The sequence below is a fragment of the Ixodes scapularis genome, unplaced genomic scaffold (assembly GCF_016920785.2).
Source record: "Ixodes scapularis isolate PalLabHiFi unplaced genomic scaffold, ASM1692078v2 ptg000005l_1___fragment_1__unscaffolded, whole genome shotgun sequence".
NCBI classification, from domain to species: domain Eukaryota; kingdom Metazoa; phylum Arthropoda; class Arachnida; order Ixodida; family Ixodidae; genus Ixodes; species Ixodes scapularis.
This window is the reverse complement of record NW_024609885.1, coordinates 416,210-437,751: the sequence shown is the minus strand read 5'-3', so window position 1 is coordinate 437,751 and position 21,542 is coordinate 416,210. Positions and strand designations below refer to the sequence as shown.

Genomic DNA, 21,542 nt, shown 5'->3' with positions numbered 1-21,542 from the left:
TTTAATTTTTAAGTATTGTTCAGGTTCTTTTTATATTTTTCCGGCACACGCAATCACAAATATTCGCCACTCGCTACCTTTTTTCTTTCCTCGCACAACTTCCTGCGCGTCTACTTTTCCTAGAGTAGAGGATCAATCTCTGTAATCTGCGGGGGAAGCTCGGCGAATGGCGAATCCGAATTATTGTTTCGCTCTAAAAACGATGTCTTTATGACGGACAGACAACAGTCGTGTCATGCCTCTGAGTGTCCCCTCGGCGACTATTTTTCAGTCTAGACACATCAATGGCTTCGCCATTCGCCGAGCATCCTCCGTAGCTTACAGAACTGGCTCTCGAATTGCTTTGGGGAAACACAGACACACGGGAACTTTTTTTACCGAGGTATACATTTTGGACTGGTGTCGCCCACTGTTTATTTGTTTCACCTTTATCTTTAAAATATTGAAAAGTGTCGACCAGTGCGTTTCCTCAACAGTTGTGCACCAGCTTTCTGTATATGTACATACGCATGTCAGTAAAGATTTATGTAAATATTTCGTAATTATACTGCGTATTTTATGGTATGTTGAACAAGAGGGCGGGTAAACCACTTTTCTCCTGTGTCGCCAGCAATATGACGGCAGGAGGTTCGCTTGAAACAAGCAAATAGCAAGGCTTCTACGTATCTCAAATACTCTACTCAAGATACTGTAATTAAGATACTTTTGTCGGTATTTTGGTATCTTGAAGATACATTCGATTGAGAGTAAATAGCACTCTATCTTAACTACATTGCTTAGTATCTTCTACTCAGTATCTCAAATACCTTTTCCGGCGTACGAAGAAGTTTGTCCCCAAAGGGGAAGTACTAAGACTAAATGTTCTTTCTTTCTCCTTTGCACGTGTCTAGGGGGACAAATGAGGTGTACACTAGGAGGTCATCGAACGATATGCGTTTCAGCTAAGTTAATATAATCAAGATGCCCCCATTTTTTTTATTTAGTTCTAATAACTTCAGCTCGTCGCGCGCTTATAAAGTATCTTCGAAAGTAATTCAATTATTTTTCAAAGTATTTGCACTTTACTCAAAATAGTTTGGCGCAAAAGTAACTTGAATACTACTCTAAATACTTTCTCACTTGGGTATTTACTATCTTGTCTTAAATACTTTTGTCGAGTATCTTGAACAACACTGCAAATCGTTGACACCTGCACCATTTGAAGTATAGATAAAATAATCGGTTCAGATCGCCTAGACGCTGCAAACGAAAACCGCCTTGGTGTCGAAGCGCGAGGCAGTTGATCGGATTTGGTCGGACACAGTGGGTCTAACGAATACTGGCAAGTGGGTTCCTAGCGGGTTCCGGGAGGGTTGATGAGGTGATGATTTCAGCAATCCACCAGCCGGATTTCGGTGCCACACGAATCATGACATGATAGTCAGCTCTATGTACGCGAAATCATTAAAACATCCACCAAGCAAAAAGTACAGTACATTTCATTCACATCCTTCAGTCTTATCAACGAGAAGAATTTAGCACTATGATTGCGTCTCGTCCTGCGATGGTCGTCAGCCGACGCCACGGCCCGTTAGGTTCAATCGGGAGCCAGTCACGTAATGCATTACTTCGACGCGTGTATAAGAAAAGCACGCTAATGCACACGTGCCTATAACTGGTCTGTGATTGGACCTGGTGGGCCCTAACCTAGGTTGTAGATAGGGACTTTAACTTTCGGACAAATGCTATAAACTCCGTGAAACACTCGCCGGTGAAACTATCGCGAATTCGGATTTATCCGAACAACTCCGAATTCGACGGCTGTCAGTTGTAAAATCTTGAGCGGTCTTGACCTTTTCCAGGGATCCGAGGACAAGTTTTGCAACCGTTTTTCTTTTTTTTTTTCTTTTTTGTTTTTGTAAGCGTCAAAAGAAGCGTCTTTCTCTGCACATATTCCTTTGTTATCCTCGTGGGCAACAGGAATTCAATAATCAGTCAGACTTTCGAAGTATCCGCACGGAAAAGGCAGGACTCTGCCAAGGAATACAGATATTTTGAAGTAACTGACAGAGACATTGTATTGCCTTTGAGGCTTTATCATACAACTTGAAAGTTTAATGAAAGAAAGAAAAAAAAAAGAAAAAAAAAAGAACACCCGGTTTATAAATTAACTTCTGGAGGGAATATGGTATCAAAAGGCTAGTTCGTTTCACCTTATGGGCGAGCGAAGCCAACGCTACAAGCGCGAGCATGCTGCTTGTAACAGCGCCTGTGGTGCACGTACGCACGTGCGAAGCCGGCACGCTCGGAGCCTTGGGCTCGCGCTTCTAGCTTTGACTTCGCTCGCACATGACGTGAAACGAAGTATATACACCGACACGCGGCTCCGACGCCGTCCCTCTGCGGTGGCGCTGCCTTGAGTACGGCGCACCACGCAGAGGCGGCTTCTCTTCAAAAACGAGACGCTGCGATTCCGCAGTGCCCACACCCGGTGTGGGCAAAGCAAAAACCGTGTTTGTAAACAGGGCGGTCTTCGCGCGCTCGGCTATAGCCAAAATTGCGGGCTCGCACCGAGAGATGCCAAAGCACGTATACTCTGCATAAACAAAAAAATAAAATAAATAAATAAAAAAAAAAAGGTCGGGCAGTGAAATCGCCGAGATGTCGCCACTCCGCACAAGCGAATGTGTACGAAGGCACCCTATTCACGGTGGCGAGACAAAAAAGAAAAAGAAAAAACGCCTGCTCCCCGCAAAATCAACCCGCAAAAGCCTGCCGGGTAAACGCGGGCGCAGACACCTGCAGGTCTTCCACGCGCGCGGACGGGTCTCCCCCTCTTTTAAAAAAAAAACACGTTCCAGTTAAGTAAAAACAACACTGTATATTAGGTACTTTAAAAATAAATACATAATCGAATACATATATGACAAACTACCGGCATATACCTTCGTTACTTCATCACAACTAGCCACCAGCACTGCACAACAAAGTATTTTTATACAATTTTTCACGACACTGATTGTTTCTTATAGTATTTCATAGACAATTTGTAAGGATTGGCGACCGGGCAGTTTTTCATGACTTGAGAACATACGGTGTTTGTGGAGAATAACATAGAGGACGAAAACAGGACGACACGTTTCTCCTGGAGAAACGTGTCGTCCTGTTTTCGTCCTCTATGTTATTCTCCACAAACACCGTAACTTAACCAGCACGCTCCATTTCCACGATTGAGAACATATCTTCCAATAGTCCTGATCCCCACACGTTCTGCTCCTCGGAAGACTTCGTAGAAGGTTGAGCACTTTCGTGTAGTTCGTTCTAGAGCACTATATAGCTCCTTCGGAGCAGAGTAGCGCAATCTAGAACGCCGTCTCTCGGCGACTAGCGGCGAACGCCCGGAGGTTCCAACTGCGGTCAGAAATGCATGGAGAACGTGAGAAAATCGTTGTTTCTTCAGTTTTGTGGGGATGTGCGGAATGGAAATCATTTTTGACATAATAATGAAACATTTTAGAATAATATGCGATAAGTTTTGTCCCATACAAGGACGTAACTTTTTTTTAAAAATTGCCTGAGCGGCATCATGCAGCAGACGACACGGCGACGTCACACCATTCACGTGACCCGCTCCGGCCAACCCGAAAAGCCCATCTCCGCTGCGAGCAAAAATCGTCTGCTTCAAACGCCATTGCCTTGGAAATTGCCTTCTCAAAATTTGCACACGCATCCGATATTATTAAAATTTTGATAAAGTGTTTAGTGCTTTACTAACTTGACGACAGACTAGTTTTGAAAAGTGTGAACTCGCCGTTCATTTTTTAATCAGCCGTGTTGTATCGATCTCCATGTATTCTCCCATAGGGCGGGCCGCCTCTTGGAACCCTGAGTACCACGTGACTCGCGCCGAGCCGCTCTGTCGGCCATCTTGTCGGCAAAACACGAGGTTCAAAGGATTGCGCTACTCTGCTCCGTAGGAGCTATATAGTGCTCTAGTTCGTTCTAAAGCCCCTTGATAAAAGCGTTTTTTACAAGTACCGCCAACCATTGTTGTGGAAGCGCGCGAAACACGTGCCATGAGCGGGTGCTCCGCCGCCATTCGCTTCCAAGGCCCGCTCATTTCAGTGCTGCGCCGCCATTTGCTTCCAAGGGCCGCTCGAGACATGGGCCACGTGCACTCGCGCATTTGACGCTACTTGCATAACAAGCGCAAACACATCGAGGGGCTTTAGTTCGTTCCACACTGCAGCAGAATCGTTCAATCTAAAAAATAAAAACAGAGAAAAACACCATGAACGGTTATAGGGTCTAGTCACGTGCTGAGTCATCGCCCACAAACATGACCACCAAACGATAAAGCAAAACTGATTCGGGAGAGTTGTGAAAATTGAAAGACAAAGCAAACTCGCCAATGGGATAACTGCTTTTGCCTTCGGTGGCCATACTTCTGTGTTGTGACTCGGCATCAAAAGGCAGTCTGACGTCATATAAATACTTGTAACCTCCTTGCCTACTAGCCCCGAGAACGAACGCAAGCGTCGCTGTTGTTCGAGGCGTTCGAGATCGTTTCATAGGTCACAAGGAAAGGGTACAGAGAGTTTAATCGCAAAAGATTACAATAGCACGAATAGAAATATAAAAAATGGCGCTAAACATAAAGCAAAAAGTTACGGTGAAGTTATCAGCGGCCAATCACCAACCGTCCGCAACGTGAGTACTAAAGGTGTCGCGAACCAGCCGACGTACGAGTTCGACCAGGTTCGAGCTTCTCGAACCTTTCCCGCAAAGTCCGACAACGTGCGTACTTGGGCACACGTACGCCCAAGTATGCATGCGCCCACTCAAACACGCACGAATTAGGCACTCATACGCATGCGCGAACACAGATACGCGGATGCACGCGCAGGCACGGATGCAAATTCACGTACACACGCACAAGCACACCCGCGCACACGTACGCACGAATTACACACGCACGTGCACGCGCACACTCGCACAGGCACGCGCACTTATGAGCAGGCAAACGCCCACGCGTGCAAACACGCACGCAGATGCACGTATAACACGCACACAGATACGCGGGTATATATACTCACGCGTAGGCATGAAAACACGCATGTGCACGGGGGGCACGCACATAAGCATCCTCGCTCATGCAGGCGCACACGCAAGCAGACACGGACGCGCAATTACGTTCGCAAGCGCGAGCACGCACATAATAGGAAAACTAGACGAAACGTCACAAGGTGTATCGATGAAACAAACGCCGGCTATTTCCGATGGAACGATTTATCCTTGAAAAGGTGCAGCTTCGAAGAAACGAGCTGTCTAAAACGTCGTCTGACGAACTGACTGCATGGCACCGCGTATATTCGGAATGTATAGTACATAAAACAGCGGTCACTAAAACAGGCACACAAAAAGCATAACTGTTTCCAGTGCTTCGTGAGAAATCGTCACCCCAGTTGCCGAAACAAATCTTGCATTTTCACAGAGATACACATACAACAGAGAGGGATTCTAACCACGGTCATCTCACCATAAAAATAAACTACGCATTGCCAAATGCTCAGCGTCCGCCCGAATGTAGCCTAGCGACAGAGACTAATGTATTTTCGTGGCGAGAAAAACATGCTTCGGATTTCTTTCGAACGCACTCTAAAGAAATGTATATTATATCTACGATCAAAATTGGCGCCCCTTTTAGAGGAAGAAATGTAGTACTTACCGTACCAGAAGGAGCGTCGTTCTTGTCCCTGTACGATCGCTTTGATCACGCACAGTCTGCAACGACGGTAACAAGCGGATAGCCTTCGGCATCGATCTCGCCAGATTCCTTCGTGCGCCTCGCTTCTTCCACTCCGGCCTGTTGCATGGCTTCCCAAGCGGCATCTTCAACACCCCGAGTCAATTCGTTCTCGCAGCACTACGACACGATGACTCAACCTCACGATCCGTAGTTTCAGCAGAGGGTCGCTTACGTGCAAACTCTATTTGCGACTTCGAGACCTTTCGCTTGCCATATTTATACCTCTTTGGACCCATAGCTGCGAGGACGGCCTTTCTAGTTATGAAAACACGCACAGCTATCCGCCTGACACCCCATCCCGAGAAACAAAACCACTCTGTCTGGACGGGTCTTGCCGCCTCTGGACCACCACAAGCGCGTTACTGAAGAGCGCATGCGCGCGGAGTAATACAAAATCAGAGCAGCGTGCGTGGCGAAATGGTGGCGCCCTCACGCGGCGCTCGTCGAACTAGTCTTGACCGTCCAAACGAGGAAAACAAGCCACAACACCTTTTTTTCATTTCATTTATTTACTCTCAAGGCCGAAGCATTACAGAGAGGAGTGGTGAAGCAAAAAGAAAAAATAATAATAATACAACATGAACATAAACACAGCAGGGAGATTACAAAAAATGGTTGCAAATGGCGCTTTTGAAACGGTCGCTGTCGGTGATTGAAGCGATGGAGGCGGGGAGGTGGTTCCAGTCTGTGCAGGTTTTGGGAATGAACGAGTGGAAGTGCAAATTGGTGCGGCTGCTTGGGACGCCAACCTTGAACTGATGGTCGCTGCGGGAAGAAATGTACGATGGTGGCAGAAAGAGAGAGTCACTGAGTAGAGAATTGAAATGATAAACCTTGTGAAAGAGACAAAGACGAGATAGTTTACGACGCAATGAAAGATCGGGTAAGTTAAGATTAGATTTCATGGAAGTGACACTGGCAGTTCGAAAGTAATTTGAGAAGATGAAACGCGCGGAACGGTTTTAAATGGCTTCTATTTGAAGAATAATGGAGTTAATATGAGAGTCCCAGATTGATGATGCATATTCAAGCTTTGACCTCACTAAAGTTTTATAAAGTATGAGTTTCAAGTTAGTTGGGGCTAAAGAAAAATTACGCCGTAGATACCCAAGTGCGCGATTAGCATTACTAGTGATGTAGTTGACGTGATCTTGCCATGAAAGGTTAGCAGAAATGATAATGCCAAGATATTTGAAGGACGAAACTTGCGTTAGGCGAACACGGTTAAGTAAGTAGTCACATGGTAGGATGTAATTTGAATGACGTGCAATTCTCATTGACTTACATTTAGCAGGGTTAAGTTTCATTAGCCAGGTGTCACACCAAAATGAAATGTTATCGAGGTCAGACTGAAGAGCATGATGATCAGCAGGTTCCAGAATTTTGCGATAAACAACACAGTCGTCAGCAAAAAGTTTTATAGATGAAGAAATGCAGCTAGGTAAGTCGTTAATATAAATAAGAAAAAGCAAGGGCCCTAGCACTGACCCCTGCGGGACACCGGACGTTACAGGACAGTGAGGGGAGTTATGGTCATTGGCGGTTACATATTGCGTGCGATTAGACAAGAAGCATTCTATCCATTTAAAAATATTAGGGTCCATGTTAAGTTTACTTAATTTATACAGGAGCAGACTATGACAGACACTATCGAATGCTTTAGAGAAGTCGATGAAAATGCAGTCAACAGTGATTAAGTGATCTGCAGCAGAGAATAAGTCGTTAGTAAAGGCGAGTAGTTGAGTTTCACATGAGTAATTTTTTCTGAAGCCGTGTTGATGCATACTAAAAAAAGAATTAGTTTCGAGGAAGGACACCATATGACAGTATATGACATGTTCCATGAGTTTGCACGGTATACTGGTTAATGAAATGGGTCTATAATTATTTGGACAATGAGTGTTACCTGATTTGTGCAGAGGAACCACCTTTCCCACCTTCCAGTCGTTCGGGAGCGTACAGGATTCTAATGATTGTGCAGTTTTTCGATGTAGTTAAAGAACGGATGTACTTACAGCTATAATTTTAATATAATTGAATTCCGTGTTAAATTCCGCAGATATCCCACAAAGTCAGTAGATTTGCACAAAAATCAGTAGATTCCACGAAATATGTGTTTTGCCATGTTTTGCTATCTCCATTAATACACACTTCAAAGAAATAGTATAGAGTAACAAATAACATGGTAATAAACACAAATAAAAATGAAAGAAAAAAACAAGACCAGTTCTCAAGTAACTTTATATGAAGGACAAATTAAAATGACACCATAAATGTTTTTGTTTTAGTCATTATTGACTGTTTCGAGGATTATTCTTTAGAATCGAGACTGAGGCACTTTTGGGATCACAGATGAAGGCGACAGTGCGACGTTCACCTGTCGCTATTATTGAAACAAAACCGAAACAAGACGCTCCGGCAAGTGCGCGCGAACATGTCCAATGGAAGTCCTCTGCATGCTGCCATCTTTCCTCACTGGGCTGTGGAAGGTTTTTGAAGCAACGCTGTTGGTCCGGAGCACTGTTGAGGCTACGCGTTGCATGGAGAATAGAAGGGTAGGAGAGGGCATGACGTCGGCCGCGTAGCCTCCACAAGCCATGCTCGCTTGACGCCTGGCCTCTTTCTCATTTCCCTCCTTACTCTCCTCACTCACCATGCCAACGTGACCACATCACGTGACCATAGCTAGCCTTCGTCTTACTATGGGCCACTAGAATACACCACAGTCTAGCCTTCGATCTGATAAAACCTACCGGACGGAGCGCGCGCAAGCCTGCAAGGAGTCCTTCTACAATGAACCATCCATCTCACACGTGACATGTCACGCGCACCAATCGCCAGAGAGATCTGCGGTCACGCTGGGCACAGAATCGTTTAAACTTTTTATGACTAGGCTTCACCAATATTGCAACGTGCCCCCTCCTAGTACTTCTAACCTCCTTGACGCGTTGTCTGCTACGGGCTTATTTCTTTTTCGCCTGACCCAAAGTTTGCGTTCAAACGTGGCGAAACTTCATTCGTTAGCTTTTTAAGCCACCGAGGAATAGGATTATATCATTTTCTTGCCACAGCCTGCCAAATAAAAAAAAATAACTGAAATTTGGATGTCGATCCCATGCATTCCGCCGAACGAATGAATGAAAATTGCGGCTCTCTCCGCTCAACTTGAAGCTATTCTAGTAGATTGTATAGGAGCAGCCGAGAGTTCAGGCGCATGCGCAAACACCTCTCGCTCTGCGCCGCGGGCTGATCGGCTCACTCGGGAGAGGGACGTTACGGCGAGATCATAGACTAGCCAAACTCTCTCCATATATGGCTCTGGCCCGGATGTCACCATCGAACCTGCCGAACCTGCTCTGGGTGAATAGATAGATGAATATACGACTACGTCACTCGAATAGGACGGGCTTCTGGGCCATCTTGCCAGTGCTTCGTTCTTAATTCTGGGACATTATGAGTTTCCTTTGATGGGCTGCACTGGGAACTGAAGGGGCCATATAATAAATTTTTAATATGTTTACTAAAAAAAAAGTCAGTACATTTTCTTGTTTTTCAGTGAATCAGTAGACCCGGAACGAAATCAGTAGATCTACTGATAAATCAGTAGACCTGGCAACACTGGTCTGGACGGGTCTTGCCGCCTCTGGAGTCTGGACCACCACAAGCGCGTTACTGAAGAGCGCATGCGCGCGGAGTAATACAAAATCAGAGCAGCGTGCGTGGCGAAATGGTGGCGCCCTCACGCGGCGCTCGTCGAACTAGTCTTGACCGTCCAAACGAGGAAAACAAGCCACAACACCTTGGTTCAGTTTTTTCGATGTAGTTCAAGAACGGATGTACTTACAGCTATAATTTTAATATAATTGAATTCCGTGTTAAATTCCGCAGATATCCCACAAGACACATTTGTAGTTAAAAATTCACAGGTTTTTAAAACGCGTTCTAACGTAAACATGTCAAAACAGCCAATTCCGACCGATTTCACGATTTAATATAAAATATAATAAATTTTTTTTATGAAAAATATGCTCTGTGGGATAGTTGGACGAAGAATCAATCTTTTTATAGCAAAAAAAGTTTGAAAAAATTGGTGTAACGGTTATTAAATGAGAATTTTCGTAAAATGGCAGAAAATCGCGTGTATTCTCTATGGGGCTTGGAGGAGCGCTCCCTCTTAATTTCTAATTTCTTCTTAATATTTTCCTTTTCTAGTTGAGATATAAGTACCATCAAGCTCCGTCGTAGGTTCTATTGAACATACCGGGCAAGAACATGCTGTTGTACGTAGCAGTGTCATGCCAGTCATGCCAATATGTTGATCTGCGCCTGCTCAGTTTGCTGTACGCTATAGCTCAACATCACAATTTGCATTTTCATTCCAACCATTAAGAACTCAAGAAACAAAATGAAAGTTTTGCACATGGTTCATGCAAGACATTTGTGCATGGCATTAGGAGATAGATATTTGAATACTCACAGCTCTCCTAGGTTTCTCATATGTTGGGTCAAGCACGCACGTAACATTTGTTTATTTTAATAATTGCAGGAACGCTGTTTTGTGAAACTCTCGCAGCTCCTGTCAGGATGCCAGCCAGCCCCTTGGTTGGGGCACCTGACCCGCTGCCAAGTCACAAGAGTCATGGTGATGTAGACGGCCTGCTCTGCGTATGAACTCTTGTCAACCTGTCAATCGAAACCGAAACCATGCCACAATCCTCCCTGGCTAACTAGTTCCATGGGTGCGAAATGCGGAGTGCTGCATGCTGGAATTTTATAAAAGTAGTGTATTTTTCTTTAGACGTTTATGTTCTACGTCGAATTTTTGAACGATGGTGTATTCGCCCTTAGCAACACCCCTAGCAACGGTTTGTTGTGAAACATCAGACTTGCGGCTTTCAATCCAATCCAGTGTCGTAGCTGTCTTTCGCCGTGCCCGCGGCAATCGACGCTTCGCACCATGCTTCGCATTTCGCGGTCGCAGTTATTTTGTATTGTTCCTGCGTAGTCGTGCGACGTTCTACTCGCACAGTTCATAGGCCTTCTAGTTCCACGTCGTAGACACCAGCTTTACGACACACCCCGACTCCGAGACAAGACTGGCCGAAGGGCGACACTTTCACATCACAAGGTAGGCACCGAAAAACTGGCTCCCCCAGCCATTGGGCCGAAATTCTTTGTCGTGACATCCTGACAGCGTGTGCTGTATGCCGTAAATAGCCGCTGTATTTCGTTTCATCTTGCACAAGGGCGACTTCCACTATAGTGCTCCCATAGGATTTAAACACGGCGTCAGCTGTTTTGTGGCACAGCCTCCAGATTTTCCAACGATATCGCGCGAACGTCGATTGTCCCGTGGATCAGCGCTTTATCGCGGCGTGAAACAGCAGGTCAGTGGGTCTACTCACGTGTGGCAGAAGGCACACGCTAGCCTCGCTGACCTGCTGTTTCACGCCGTGATAAGGCGCTGATCTACCGGACAATCGACGTTAGCGTGGCTTCCGCAGCACTCAAACCACGCACTTGCCGCGAGAAGAATGTCTTGCGTTTCATTCGCACTCGGTTTCGTGCGAAGCCAAACGAAGCCACGAGCAGCCGCGCTTCGGAGAGCCGGCCTCTTCCGTTCGTGCGATCTTGGTAGCGCTGTCGTCGAGACTTTGGTCAATAGGAGAAGCGGGCAGAGCCAGGGCTTGTACGAGACGCAGATAGAAGGCTTGACACGCCAACCAGAAGCCGCAAATAATCGCCTAGCAGTGTTAGCGCGAAAAATTTTAACCTGTGCCAAAGAGTTTAATAGAGTAACTGTTTATGGCTGAAAATATAGTCTACGTGATGCTTCGATTATGGTCGTGCAAAAAGGTGTAAGAATCGAATGTCCCGCTCGAACTCCGTTTTGCTCGGACAGAGTCTGACCGCTCGGACGTGGCTCAGACGCCTGGCATACAGATCATGTCGACCGTTCTCCTAGATATTGATTTTGTATGACCGTGATAGTACAATCACATGCATCATGTTTTCATTCGCCAAGGGTTAGTCCGACGCACTTATTAATTTTGTTTCTCGCGACCACTGCCAGGGTATTATTTGCGGCTTCTGGCTGGCCACATTCAAATCTGTGAAGACGCCCTGGGACACGCCCAGCCCGCTTTCGGCCAATGGCGCCTCTTCATTTGCTTCCTATACTTTCCAATGAATGGCCAAACTCTTTCTATGTATACACCTTTCCAAAAAACGCTCCTAGGCCACTGCCATGTTGCTGATGCTGATGCGGCTGGTGCGACTCTCGCGCCCTCTATCAGCTAGAAATTTTCTGCCACCCTCTGGGACTGTGAAGACCCGCTCGGCGTGGTTCTCTACCTACGTTTTTGCGGTTTTGCATTCAATGTTTTCTCGCCCCTCTTGAAAGTTTCCACTTAATTTTTTTTATGCGTGCTGCGTACCCTTTTTGTGTTATCTTCCACTGTGATAAATAAGGCTGGTAAGTACCTGCCATTCAAGCTTTTCTGCTCGACATTCACGGGAAAGGAAGGAGGTGAAGGACGTCGAACGACCCTCGACGCGATTTCGCAAACATTGTTCTTCCCCCTCCCAGAGATAATCCGCGTAGAATCCTCAGTCGTCTCCCAATATAGCTGTCCGGGTTGGGGTGAGAAACGGGTCAGTCGCGTTTGTTTCTTTGCTTTGGTGCGGTTATGAGAAAAGGTAGCTCTTCCCAAAACGGGCCCCAAGACGAAGTCATCTCTGATTCCGTCCGATCATCAAGATGTGACTGTCGTCGACTGTGACTGTGTTATTTGAAATCTTTCTCAAATAAATTCTTTTCGGATAACGCTGCATCGTGTGGTACGTACGATATATTGTTTGAATGTTACCACTTCCTCAATTGTATGTCCGTGTCCTGTCCATCGGTAAACACGTTATTTGTGAGCATGAAAAATGCATGCCTTTCGGCCCTCTTCTGTTGCAATTTATTTTTGACAGCAAAGCGCTTTGTCGTTTCACATGCGGTGAATCCTGCGGCGCCGTCAAAGCTTATCGTAAGAAATAAACACAAACAACTAGAACTATACATTCCAATCGAACTCGTTCTGTCGCGCGCGTACCCAACAAAAATAGTTTAGTTTTTTTTTTTTTTTTTTAAATGTGGGACAATGCTTTCTCAATGTCCTCGGGAAAATACATGTAGCATGAAACACAAAATATAGCGGGAAACGACGATAATTTATCCGCCAGCAGTGTTTGAAACTGCGCCTACACAGGCTGCGCCTATTGACATCACAGTCCACTCGGTTAGGGTTAGGAGGGACGCTGGTGAGAGTCTAGCCTCAAACTCAGTGACTGGGCTCGAAAACAGTTTGTTGCCCCTGGGGTTGGGTGTTTTTTGGAAAGGTGTATAAGGATGGCTGGTTGGGCTAGTTGGTTTTGCATCATGATGTAAAACACCAAAACAACAGAGACGAAAAAGAAGGGAGAACTGGACAGGACGTGGCGTATTACACCATGGTTTCTACGTATAGCTCTGCCCGCTTGGTCTGGAGGTCGATGACACGAAAACTCTATCACGGGTGACGTCAGAACTGTGCAGTGTGCAACCACGTCCTTTCTTATCTGCTGGCCTGCTTTCTTCAAAGCGACGTGCTCCTGTCTCATCGTAACGGCTGTACATGCCGCTTCGGCAGCCCTGATTCCACAATCTTCGCTCATCACTCTGGACAGCTGCCGAGCTCACGTGCTCTGTGGCACGAGCAGTTCACGCAACTCGCTCGCGCGACTTGTCGAAGTGTTAAAAACAGTTGTGTGCAATTCCGCAACTCCGCCTCGGAGGTTGCGACGGGGAGGGCTGCAAATTTGCCTCTACCGGACTCTGAGCCACGGGCATTTGCTTCTTGCGCATCCAACATTGTCATGTGGCAGGAACCCTAAACGTTTCTTCAACTGCTGCCATAGTTCTACGGAAATTTGTGCAGCTGAGTAAACCTACGCATAGACCAATTTTCTTGAAGCGTGGACCAACCACTGGTCTCTATTGTAGTAGGCTGGATTCAAATCGGAAGTCTGTCGGTGGCGCCACCGGCAGCCATTGCTTGGCACCAAGCAATACGTGCCTTGCACGGGACGTCATATGGCTCCATACCATTCCTGTGCCCGTACCCTCTGGAACATACATTTTGGCAGCATCGAATCTGTTCTTCTCCGCAAAGTTCTCCGAGAGGAAGAAATTCATTGGTCCTAAATGTGTGCTCCGGAAGGTACGGGCACTGGAGCATGGTCCGCAGCAATGGTGGCTGATGTGACGTCAATGCAAGTCGTGTATACACGCAAGTCTATGGGAGAAACACACAAAAGAAGGAAATTAAAGCTTCTACACAGTGTTCGAAGGCATGTATTTTACGATGTGCTGCAATAATTTTATTGTGTGTTTGGAGGTTGAATTGCGATTTCTCAAGCATTCGAATGCCCATTAAAATATTGTGCTATAGCACCCATGGCTGATCTGGCAAGCTTGCTCTCGTGGTGGAGTGAACAAATAAACTTGCTGTCAATAATGCCGTCGTGGGGGAGCCCAGAAGTTGCTGAACATCAACAAAGTTCCATATTGGCAGCGTCTTTCCGGGAGTGAGCGAAATCATAGCAGAGCCTTCAAGCTTGTCACCTGCTAAACCCGACTCATTGAAATCGCCACCGACTCCGAGGTACCTTTAGGTAACTCTCTTCTCAGTGAGCTGCTGTACATTTTTTGCCCAGTAGAGTCACTCTCGACAACAAAACATTTCTATATAACAACCGCGAGGGTTGTCAGTTTTAATGTTTGTGCACTAGCTATTTGACAGGCTTCCCGACAGCAGCCAAAAGATTCAGTGACGACAACAGTTTACGAGAGGGGGAACGTCACTTTTCTTTGTCTTTCCCATAGAGTTTTATGCATTTGCCAATGTCAAGTGATGGGTGCTGGTGGCACCACTCCTCCCTATTAAGACGAGCCTCGATCCGTGATCCAGCTTACTACAACAGAGGTCAGTGGCACCAACTAGCCCAGGTACTGATGTCGCTGGCTTTCTGGCGCAATATAATAAATAACATGCTGAAAAGAGCAGGGCCATGACATGACGTGGTGAGGCTAGCCTCTGTGATGGAGCTTCTTCGGTAGGTGCATCCCCTCTGACCTCATCGCCCGTCTGTCTATGCTGAAAGAAGCAGTGGTAAATCTCCTTCGTGGGATTGCCAATGGGAGCAGCTTCATCTCCATCTTTGGCAAACTCCACCGGCGAACCAACTCCATTGTGACGTCTGTCAACACGCACGACTGAGTTGAAACTCTATCGGGATTTTTCCCTTAAAGTGTCCCCACTGAGAATCTCAAAACACCGCGGTGAGTATAACAGTAAAAATATTATTTTTAAGTTGGCAAAATGAATAGCATGAGACAAAATTAAAAAATATATTCCTGAAATCTGGTTGCATGAATTAGTACCTAATGTGCTGAAATAATGAATACAATCAACGTTAACTACAACCCTTTACGTTGCGAAGACAGTTGTGGCCGACAACGCTAAGAAGCGCAAGCTAGGTCGCTACGTCTCGGCATGACAGTTTGCGCTTCTCCTGAACTTTCTCGGTGAAAGTCGAGTTTTCTCGGGGACTGCTACAGAGAGCTTTGTTACCAAGGAGGAGCGAGATACACTATGGGGCGTAATAGTTTGAGAGTTAAATGCCCTTCGGCCATAAAGAATAACTTTCTGGAACTCACGTGCATGCCAGACGTGGGCTTGCGACCTGAGAGTCTCGTGTCCCTAACAGAAGACCGGTGCAAACCTGCCAACTCTTCCGAATTTTTTGTAAAATGTATGAATTGGGACTAATTCTACGATTTTACGAATCTTGCTTCAAAGTTTAAGAAAAAGATACTTTTTTCATTTCTATTTTTTTAAACATTTTTTTCGTAAAACCGTTGCTGGCGGTACCTCACACTGCCACAAGAGGGCGATAGGTGCCGTCCACGGCAGCGTTGTGGTTTTTACTATCCGTCTATCCGGTGGCCACATATCCAAAATCAATCCAAAGCCCAAAGCCTTTGTTTGTGTGTTTGGCGGCGCATGTTGGTTTGGCGTGTTCAGACGTGGTTGGGCCTCTGTTTCGGCCAGTTTCGAGGCGAGAAGTGCAGCGTCTGTGTTTGTTACACGTGTAATCATAGCATTCCCCTGGTTGCGGTGGCTTCGCGGTGCAATGGCAAATTCCAAACCTAAAAAGAGGTACTTTCAGGTGTTCTTGAAGTCCTACACGTCGGAATTCCAGTGCTTTGTGCCGTCCAAAAAGGAGAGAAGTTTGGATTCTGTAGCACGTGCACGTGTAATGTAAGCGTTTTGCACGGTGACAAGGCTGACATTAAGCCTTGCCACCTTGCGAAACAGCCCCCCCCCCCGCAATTGCGTGAGTTTTACGAATTGTAATGTCCACAGGTTGGCAGGTATGCCGGTGGGGGCGCGAGTGATGGGCCGTCCCTAAACGCGGAGCAAGAAAAATTATTATTTTTTGTGGGGACGGATTTCTCTCGAGGGGGCGGGCGTGCGCCCCCGACAGTGGACGCGCCGCTGTGGGACTTCACGGCTGCAGCAGCAGCTTCGATAAGTACCGTGAATCTCTTGGATCATGAGCAGACACCATGTTGCTTTTTACCTTATTGAACACTAATGTACAAAACAATGTGGTGCGAATGTATTGCCTCGTGGTGTTTTCCACGAAAGCTTGGATATCGGGGCTGCAGCACATTTCTAGACCCACTCGAAGACAATAAATCCGTGACATTCGAAAAAAAAAATAATATTGAGTTTAGGGTGCACACTATTAGACACAGGTATAACTAGAAGGGCTGTATAGCGTTGTGGTGTGTTACATAGTTGAATTATATTATGCAGGGGTCTGTGGCTGAAGGCGACATGGCAAAGGGAGGAGAGGAGGAACGTCCTGCGCAAGTGGCATGCCCCCTACCACCGAATGGTACGAACGAAAAAGATGGGAAAGCTGCGATTGTTTATTGCAGTGTGCACGCTATTACAAATGTGTTTCGTGTCATTAGCAGTGCAGCATCCACCAGGTGCCATGCCAGTCCGGAGAACTAGGGCCAAGTCTGGAGTTGATACGGCACGGGATCTGCTGTCCATTCAGCAGGACCAGCTGGCTGTCCAGCGAGAACTGCTGGCCACACAGCAGGGTCTGCTGGCCACCCAGCAGCAGCAGCTGGCAGTTCAGCCAGAAATGCTGCTCGTGCAGAGAGAGGCAGTCGATGCACTCCGTCGACTTGCAAGCGTAGGTGTTAAGAGAACTGTAGTGTAGTGCACTCCCAATTATTGTTGTTAGGCTGATTTTGGTCAACCCTACTTTAGCCAGTTAAGTTAGAAGGCAGTGTTCTTAGACTCAGACTGAAACCAGATATGATTTGTATGTGTATTTGAAGTGTCCAACAGCGAAGGCTTTATTTTGTTTATTTCAATGAAACCTTCCAGTGCCATAATGCTAATGAAAATCGGCAAGCCTTGAGACAAAATTTTTTCAACTTATTGAAAATTACCATACTGTGCTCGACAATCCGAACTACTACGTCTAAACCGTGGTTCAATAATCCACTTCATCGTTTATCTCATAAAAAGAAAAGATGTTTCAGGAGCGCTAAAAAAGGAAATACTTGGCCTAAGCTTGCCACTTGCTCTTCCGAATAAAAAACTATTTTAAAGGGGTGTTAGCACACATTCTTTCTGATAACTCTAAGCAGACATTCTTTCTGCAAACTCTACCTAATATGTTAATAAACAACCCTCGCAAATTTTGGAGATTTGTACTCTGAAATTAATCTAGTGAATAGCTCTTGTAATAACATATTGAATAGTGAATGTGTGAATATTTAAATAGTGCGTTTTCTGATGCTTTCACTATTTCTACACCCATTACTGGAATTTCTCCTGTTATAGAGAATGATTTTCCAATGGATTCAATTGTTATAAACATTCAGGGTGTTTTCAGCGGTATAGAAACCCTCAAAATATCTCCATCATGTGGCATAGAGGAAATCATTACGAAGGCTCTCACTAACACTAAATTTTCATCCGGTCTTTACCTCAAAGATATTTGAGCAGTCCGTGGACACAGGGGTGTTGCCCTCTGACCGGAAAATTAGTAAGTAGGCCAATATCACTCACCTGCCTCTACAAGATCCTCGAGCATGTCATTTACAGGCACCTGATTAACTTCCTGGATTCCTGCAATTTCTTCACCAATGTGCAGCATGGCCTCTGGAAACGCCTTTCTATTGGGACCCAACTACTTATTCTAACTAACGATTTGTTTAAAAATCTTGACACCGGCTTTCCTACTGACGCTGTTTTGCTTAATTTCGCCAAAGTTTTTGCTAAAGTCCCGGACAATCGCATTCTTCTTAAACTTTCTTTCCTAAAACTAGATCCTCATGTTCCTAAGTGGATTGAATCATTCCTTATTCATCGCTCTCAATTCGTTTTCACTAACAGCACATCCTCCTCTTTCTCTCCCGTTTCTTCCGGTGTTCCACAGGAAATTGTGCTTGGGCCTTTGCTCTTTTTAATCTACATTAATGATCTCCCTCTTCACATCTCATTCTCTGTTCATCTTTTCACTGATGACCTGTGCTGTTTATAGACTAATAAAAAACCCATATGACCATGTTGCACTCCAGAACGGCATTTAAGGGGAGACACTGCTCTTTGAAGCAAAATTTTACTAAGAAAACACATTTTTAAAAATGTGTTTTTTGAAGTTTGGCAAGCACTTATCATCTTGTCCTGAAGGATTTTCGACATATTGAATGAGGGCTACAAATATATTAAATAGGCTGTCAGGCTTTTTGTGGGTGCCTTTTAGGCATCCGGCAAAAAATGATTTTGGAACTGGAAGGTTCAAAAGTGTCATAAGTAATTTATAAATCATCCTAGAGCTTTCATTTATACCTTATTGGATTGCACATACCTCTCAGTTCACTGATCTATGTTTATTTTCTGAGCTCAGTATTTTAATTTGCGTTAATCCTTTCCATAATCATTGCAAATTAAATTTTTAATATTAATAAATCTAATTAGGTTACCTCAAAACAAAGTACATATTTGTAGTCCGATTGTAATGCCAAATAAGCCATGTAAATTTCATTTTATTTGAATCGCAAGTTATATAAAAAAGCTCTTGAAGCAGTGTGTCACACATGGCAGATGTGTCTCAACATTAGCAAATGCACACACCTTTGCTTTACACATTCTTGCTTCCAGCCCTTAAACTCGTTAACATTCAATGGCACTACCATTCTGACTGCTACACAGTAAAAATATCTAGGCGTTCGTTTAACCACTAATATATCCAGGAATGTTCATGTCGACGAGACAATATCATCCTCAAACCGCTCACTCGGTTTTGTTTGTCGCAATTTCAACTCTGCCTTTTCTATCCTTAAACGTCTCCTTTACGCCATGCTTGTTCGCCCTAAACTAGAGTATGCTTCAGCTATCTGGCACCCACATCAGTCTTTTTTTAACTAACGCAAATCGAATTTGTCCAGAATCGTGCTGCTCGATTTATTTTTTCTAATTAGTCTCGCCTTTCTTGTGTCACTGCAATGAAATGTCAATTAGCTCTTCCTGATCTTTCCGTTCGTCGCAGAATTTCCCGTCTTTGCCTTTCCATAAAATGTACTATTCGGAACCATTACGACAGTCTCTCCTCAGCCAGCCCAGCTATATCTCTGCAAGACTCGATCATTCGTGCAAGATTACCCTTCCCAAGACCATTTCAACATTCCCTTCTACCAGAAGCTATTGTAGACTGGAATGGCCTTCCAGATGATATTGTCACCATCACCGATAACGCTAAAATCAGAACTGTGCTAACCATGCACTCCCCTCTGTAATGCCCTTTGGGGCCTTGAGGGTAATTCTAAGTAACTAAAGAAACAAATAAATAATATTCCGCCACCAGCGTGTGTTCGTGTAATTATAGGAAACTGGCCTCGTTACTGAAGGACTTGTCACGCGGCAACTCTGCCGTCAGTGTAACTAAAATGCATCATTCGCAAGCGCAGGCAAGGACGCCACCAAGGCAGCTCCAAAGGGGAAAGAGAACAGAGTAAGGGTGGATTTACTCGCCCCACATATGCCTTTGATCAGACTTCTCGACTTCTTTCGTTAACACAGCCATTCTCTTTTCTTCTGTGCTTTAGGAGCACCTAAAATGCCAGTAACTCGTTGTCTACGAGTAATCTAATAAGGTGAATGGTGAAAACTGCTCTGCAACATGACTGCACAGGGCTTACCAAGGTGAAAAGTTGTTTGGCAAAAGTTTCCTATAGTATTGCTTGCAACGCGTCTGAAAACCTCTGGCGTGCTTTTAACTTTACTAATGTGTTGCGTAACAGTTTGCATTTTGTGCATAATGCCCTCCCCTTTTCCTGCAGGCTGTAGAGGGACAAGCAGCAGCAAGTGCGCACCAGTCGTCCGCACTGACTTCGCTAGTGCTTCAGCTCGTCGGTGTGCAGAATCTCCATCCGCCAGCCGAATAAAGTGGGTCTCTATGCTCCATTTCATTTTTGGCACGGGTTACACCACCGTTACTTGAACATCTCAGTTGAAAAACTGCCATAGGTGTCCGCTTTGCAGAATTGTTAAAAGCGAGCAGTCGCAGTCCCGCTGTTCTTGCTGCAGCGGCCATTTTGTAAACTGTGGCTAGACCAAACAACATCTGTGCCTCGATGGGCTTCTCAAGCGTGGCACTGCTCCCCATTGTAGCTCGCTGTGGCTCGCGTGTGGTGTCCGCATTTGAAGACCAACTTTCCTTAACTGGTATGTCGTAGTAATCTTAGATTACGCCACAAGCGAACTTGACATGCAGAAAGAAGGAATTTTTATCAATGTAGACTGCTTTGTAACATCTTCCAACTATTCATATTTGTTTATTCAAAGTGTTCAATAATGGCCGGAGTGTCTCCTTGGTGCACTTGTTAGTAACAGGAATACAAAGGATTTCCAGCAAGGAAGCCTAAGGAAGCTCGAGCACTTCTTAAAGGACACATGCAAAGGACTAATAAAGTTTTTTTAAACAGCCTGGTTGGGAAAAGGAAGTCATAAAACAAATTCACAAGGAAAATAAAAATTTTAAGAGCTATATTCACGGCGTATACGAATTTGTAGTTGGCGCCGGCGGGCGCTGCGGAAAAGTGGCTGCTAGTCGTCACGTGACTGGTCGCTATTTGTCACGTGGTGCTTCCGCTCTATCGGAAGCTTCCTATGGTCTCTAAAAGTTAGTTATTCATCTTTATTTCAAGTGCAACAAAACACAAAGATTAATCGGTAACTTTTCGAACCCAAAGAAAGCTCCTGAAAAAGCGGAAGCAGACGTGATAGACCTGTGTGCCGGTCAGATGACGGCGGCAGCGCTGCGGGGTAGACAAACTTGCGCGGCGGTGGCGGTGTGGAGAAATGAGTTGACGGCGGCGCACCACGCTCAGCGTGCAGCGGCGGCGTGACTGTGAGTCGACTTTGAGACGGTGCACAGGTCTATCACATGACTTGCGGCGGCTCCCACGGGCGCAACTACAAAATCATTTTGTGCCGTCAATATAGCTCTAAAATTTTTTTTTCTTCGTTCTAATTTTATTTTATAACATTCTTTTTCCATCTGGTCTGTTTACAAAAAAATGTTTTTTTACTTCGCATGTGTCCTCAAACCCCCCCCCCCCCCATCCCCCCCT

General features: G+C 45.4%; 1 protein-coding gene across 8 annotated transcripts in view; it reads left to right on the top strand.

Moving 5' to 3' along the window:
* Nucleotides 1-21,542, top strand: part of LOC120848253 — a 77,319-nt gene that overhangs the window by 53,930 nt on the left and 1,847 nt on the right. The window contains exons 1-4 of one of the 8 annotated variants that reach the window (XM_042287589.1): nucleotides 10,421-10,453; nucleotides 16,699-16,780; nucleotides 16,860-17,089; nucleotides 20,250-20,373. In XM_042287589.1, coding sequence (XP_042143523.1) covers nucleotides 16,720-16,780; nucleotides 16,860-17,089; nucleotides 20,250-20,354 — 396 coding nt within the window. In that variant the 5' untranslated portion in view covers nucleotides 10,421-10,453; nucleotides 16,699-16,719 and the 3' untranslated portion in view covers nucleotides 20,355-20,373. Of the gene's footprint in view, nucleotides 1-10,420; nucleotides 10,454-15,887; nucleotides 16,046-16,698; nucleotides 16,781-16,859; nucleotides 17,090-20,249; nucleotides 20,374-21,542 lie in introns of those variants that run through there. The other 7 variants (XM_042287590.1, XM_042287588.1, XM_042287587.1 and 4 more) reach the window with 7 other exon arrangements.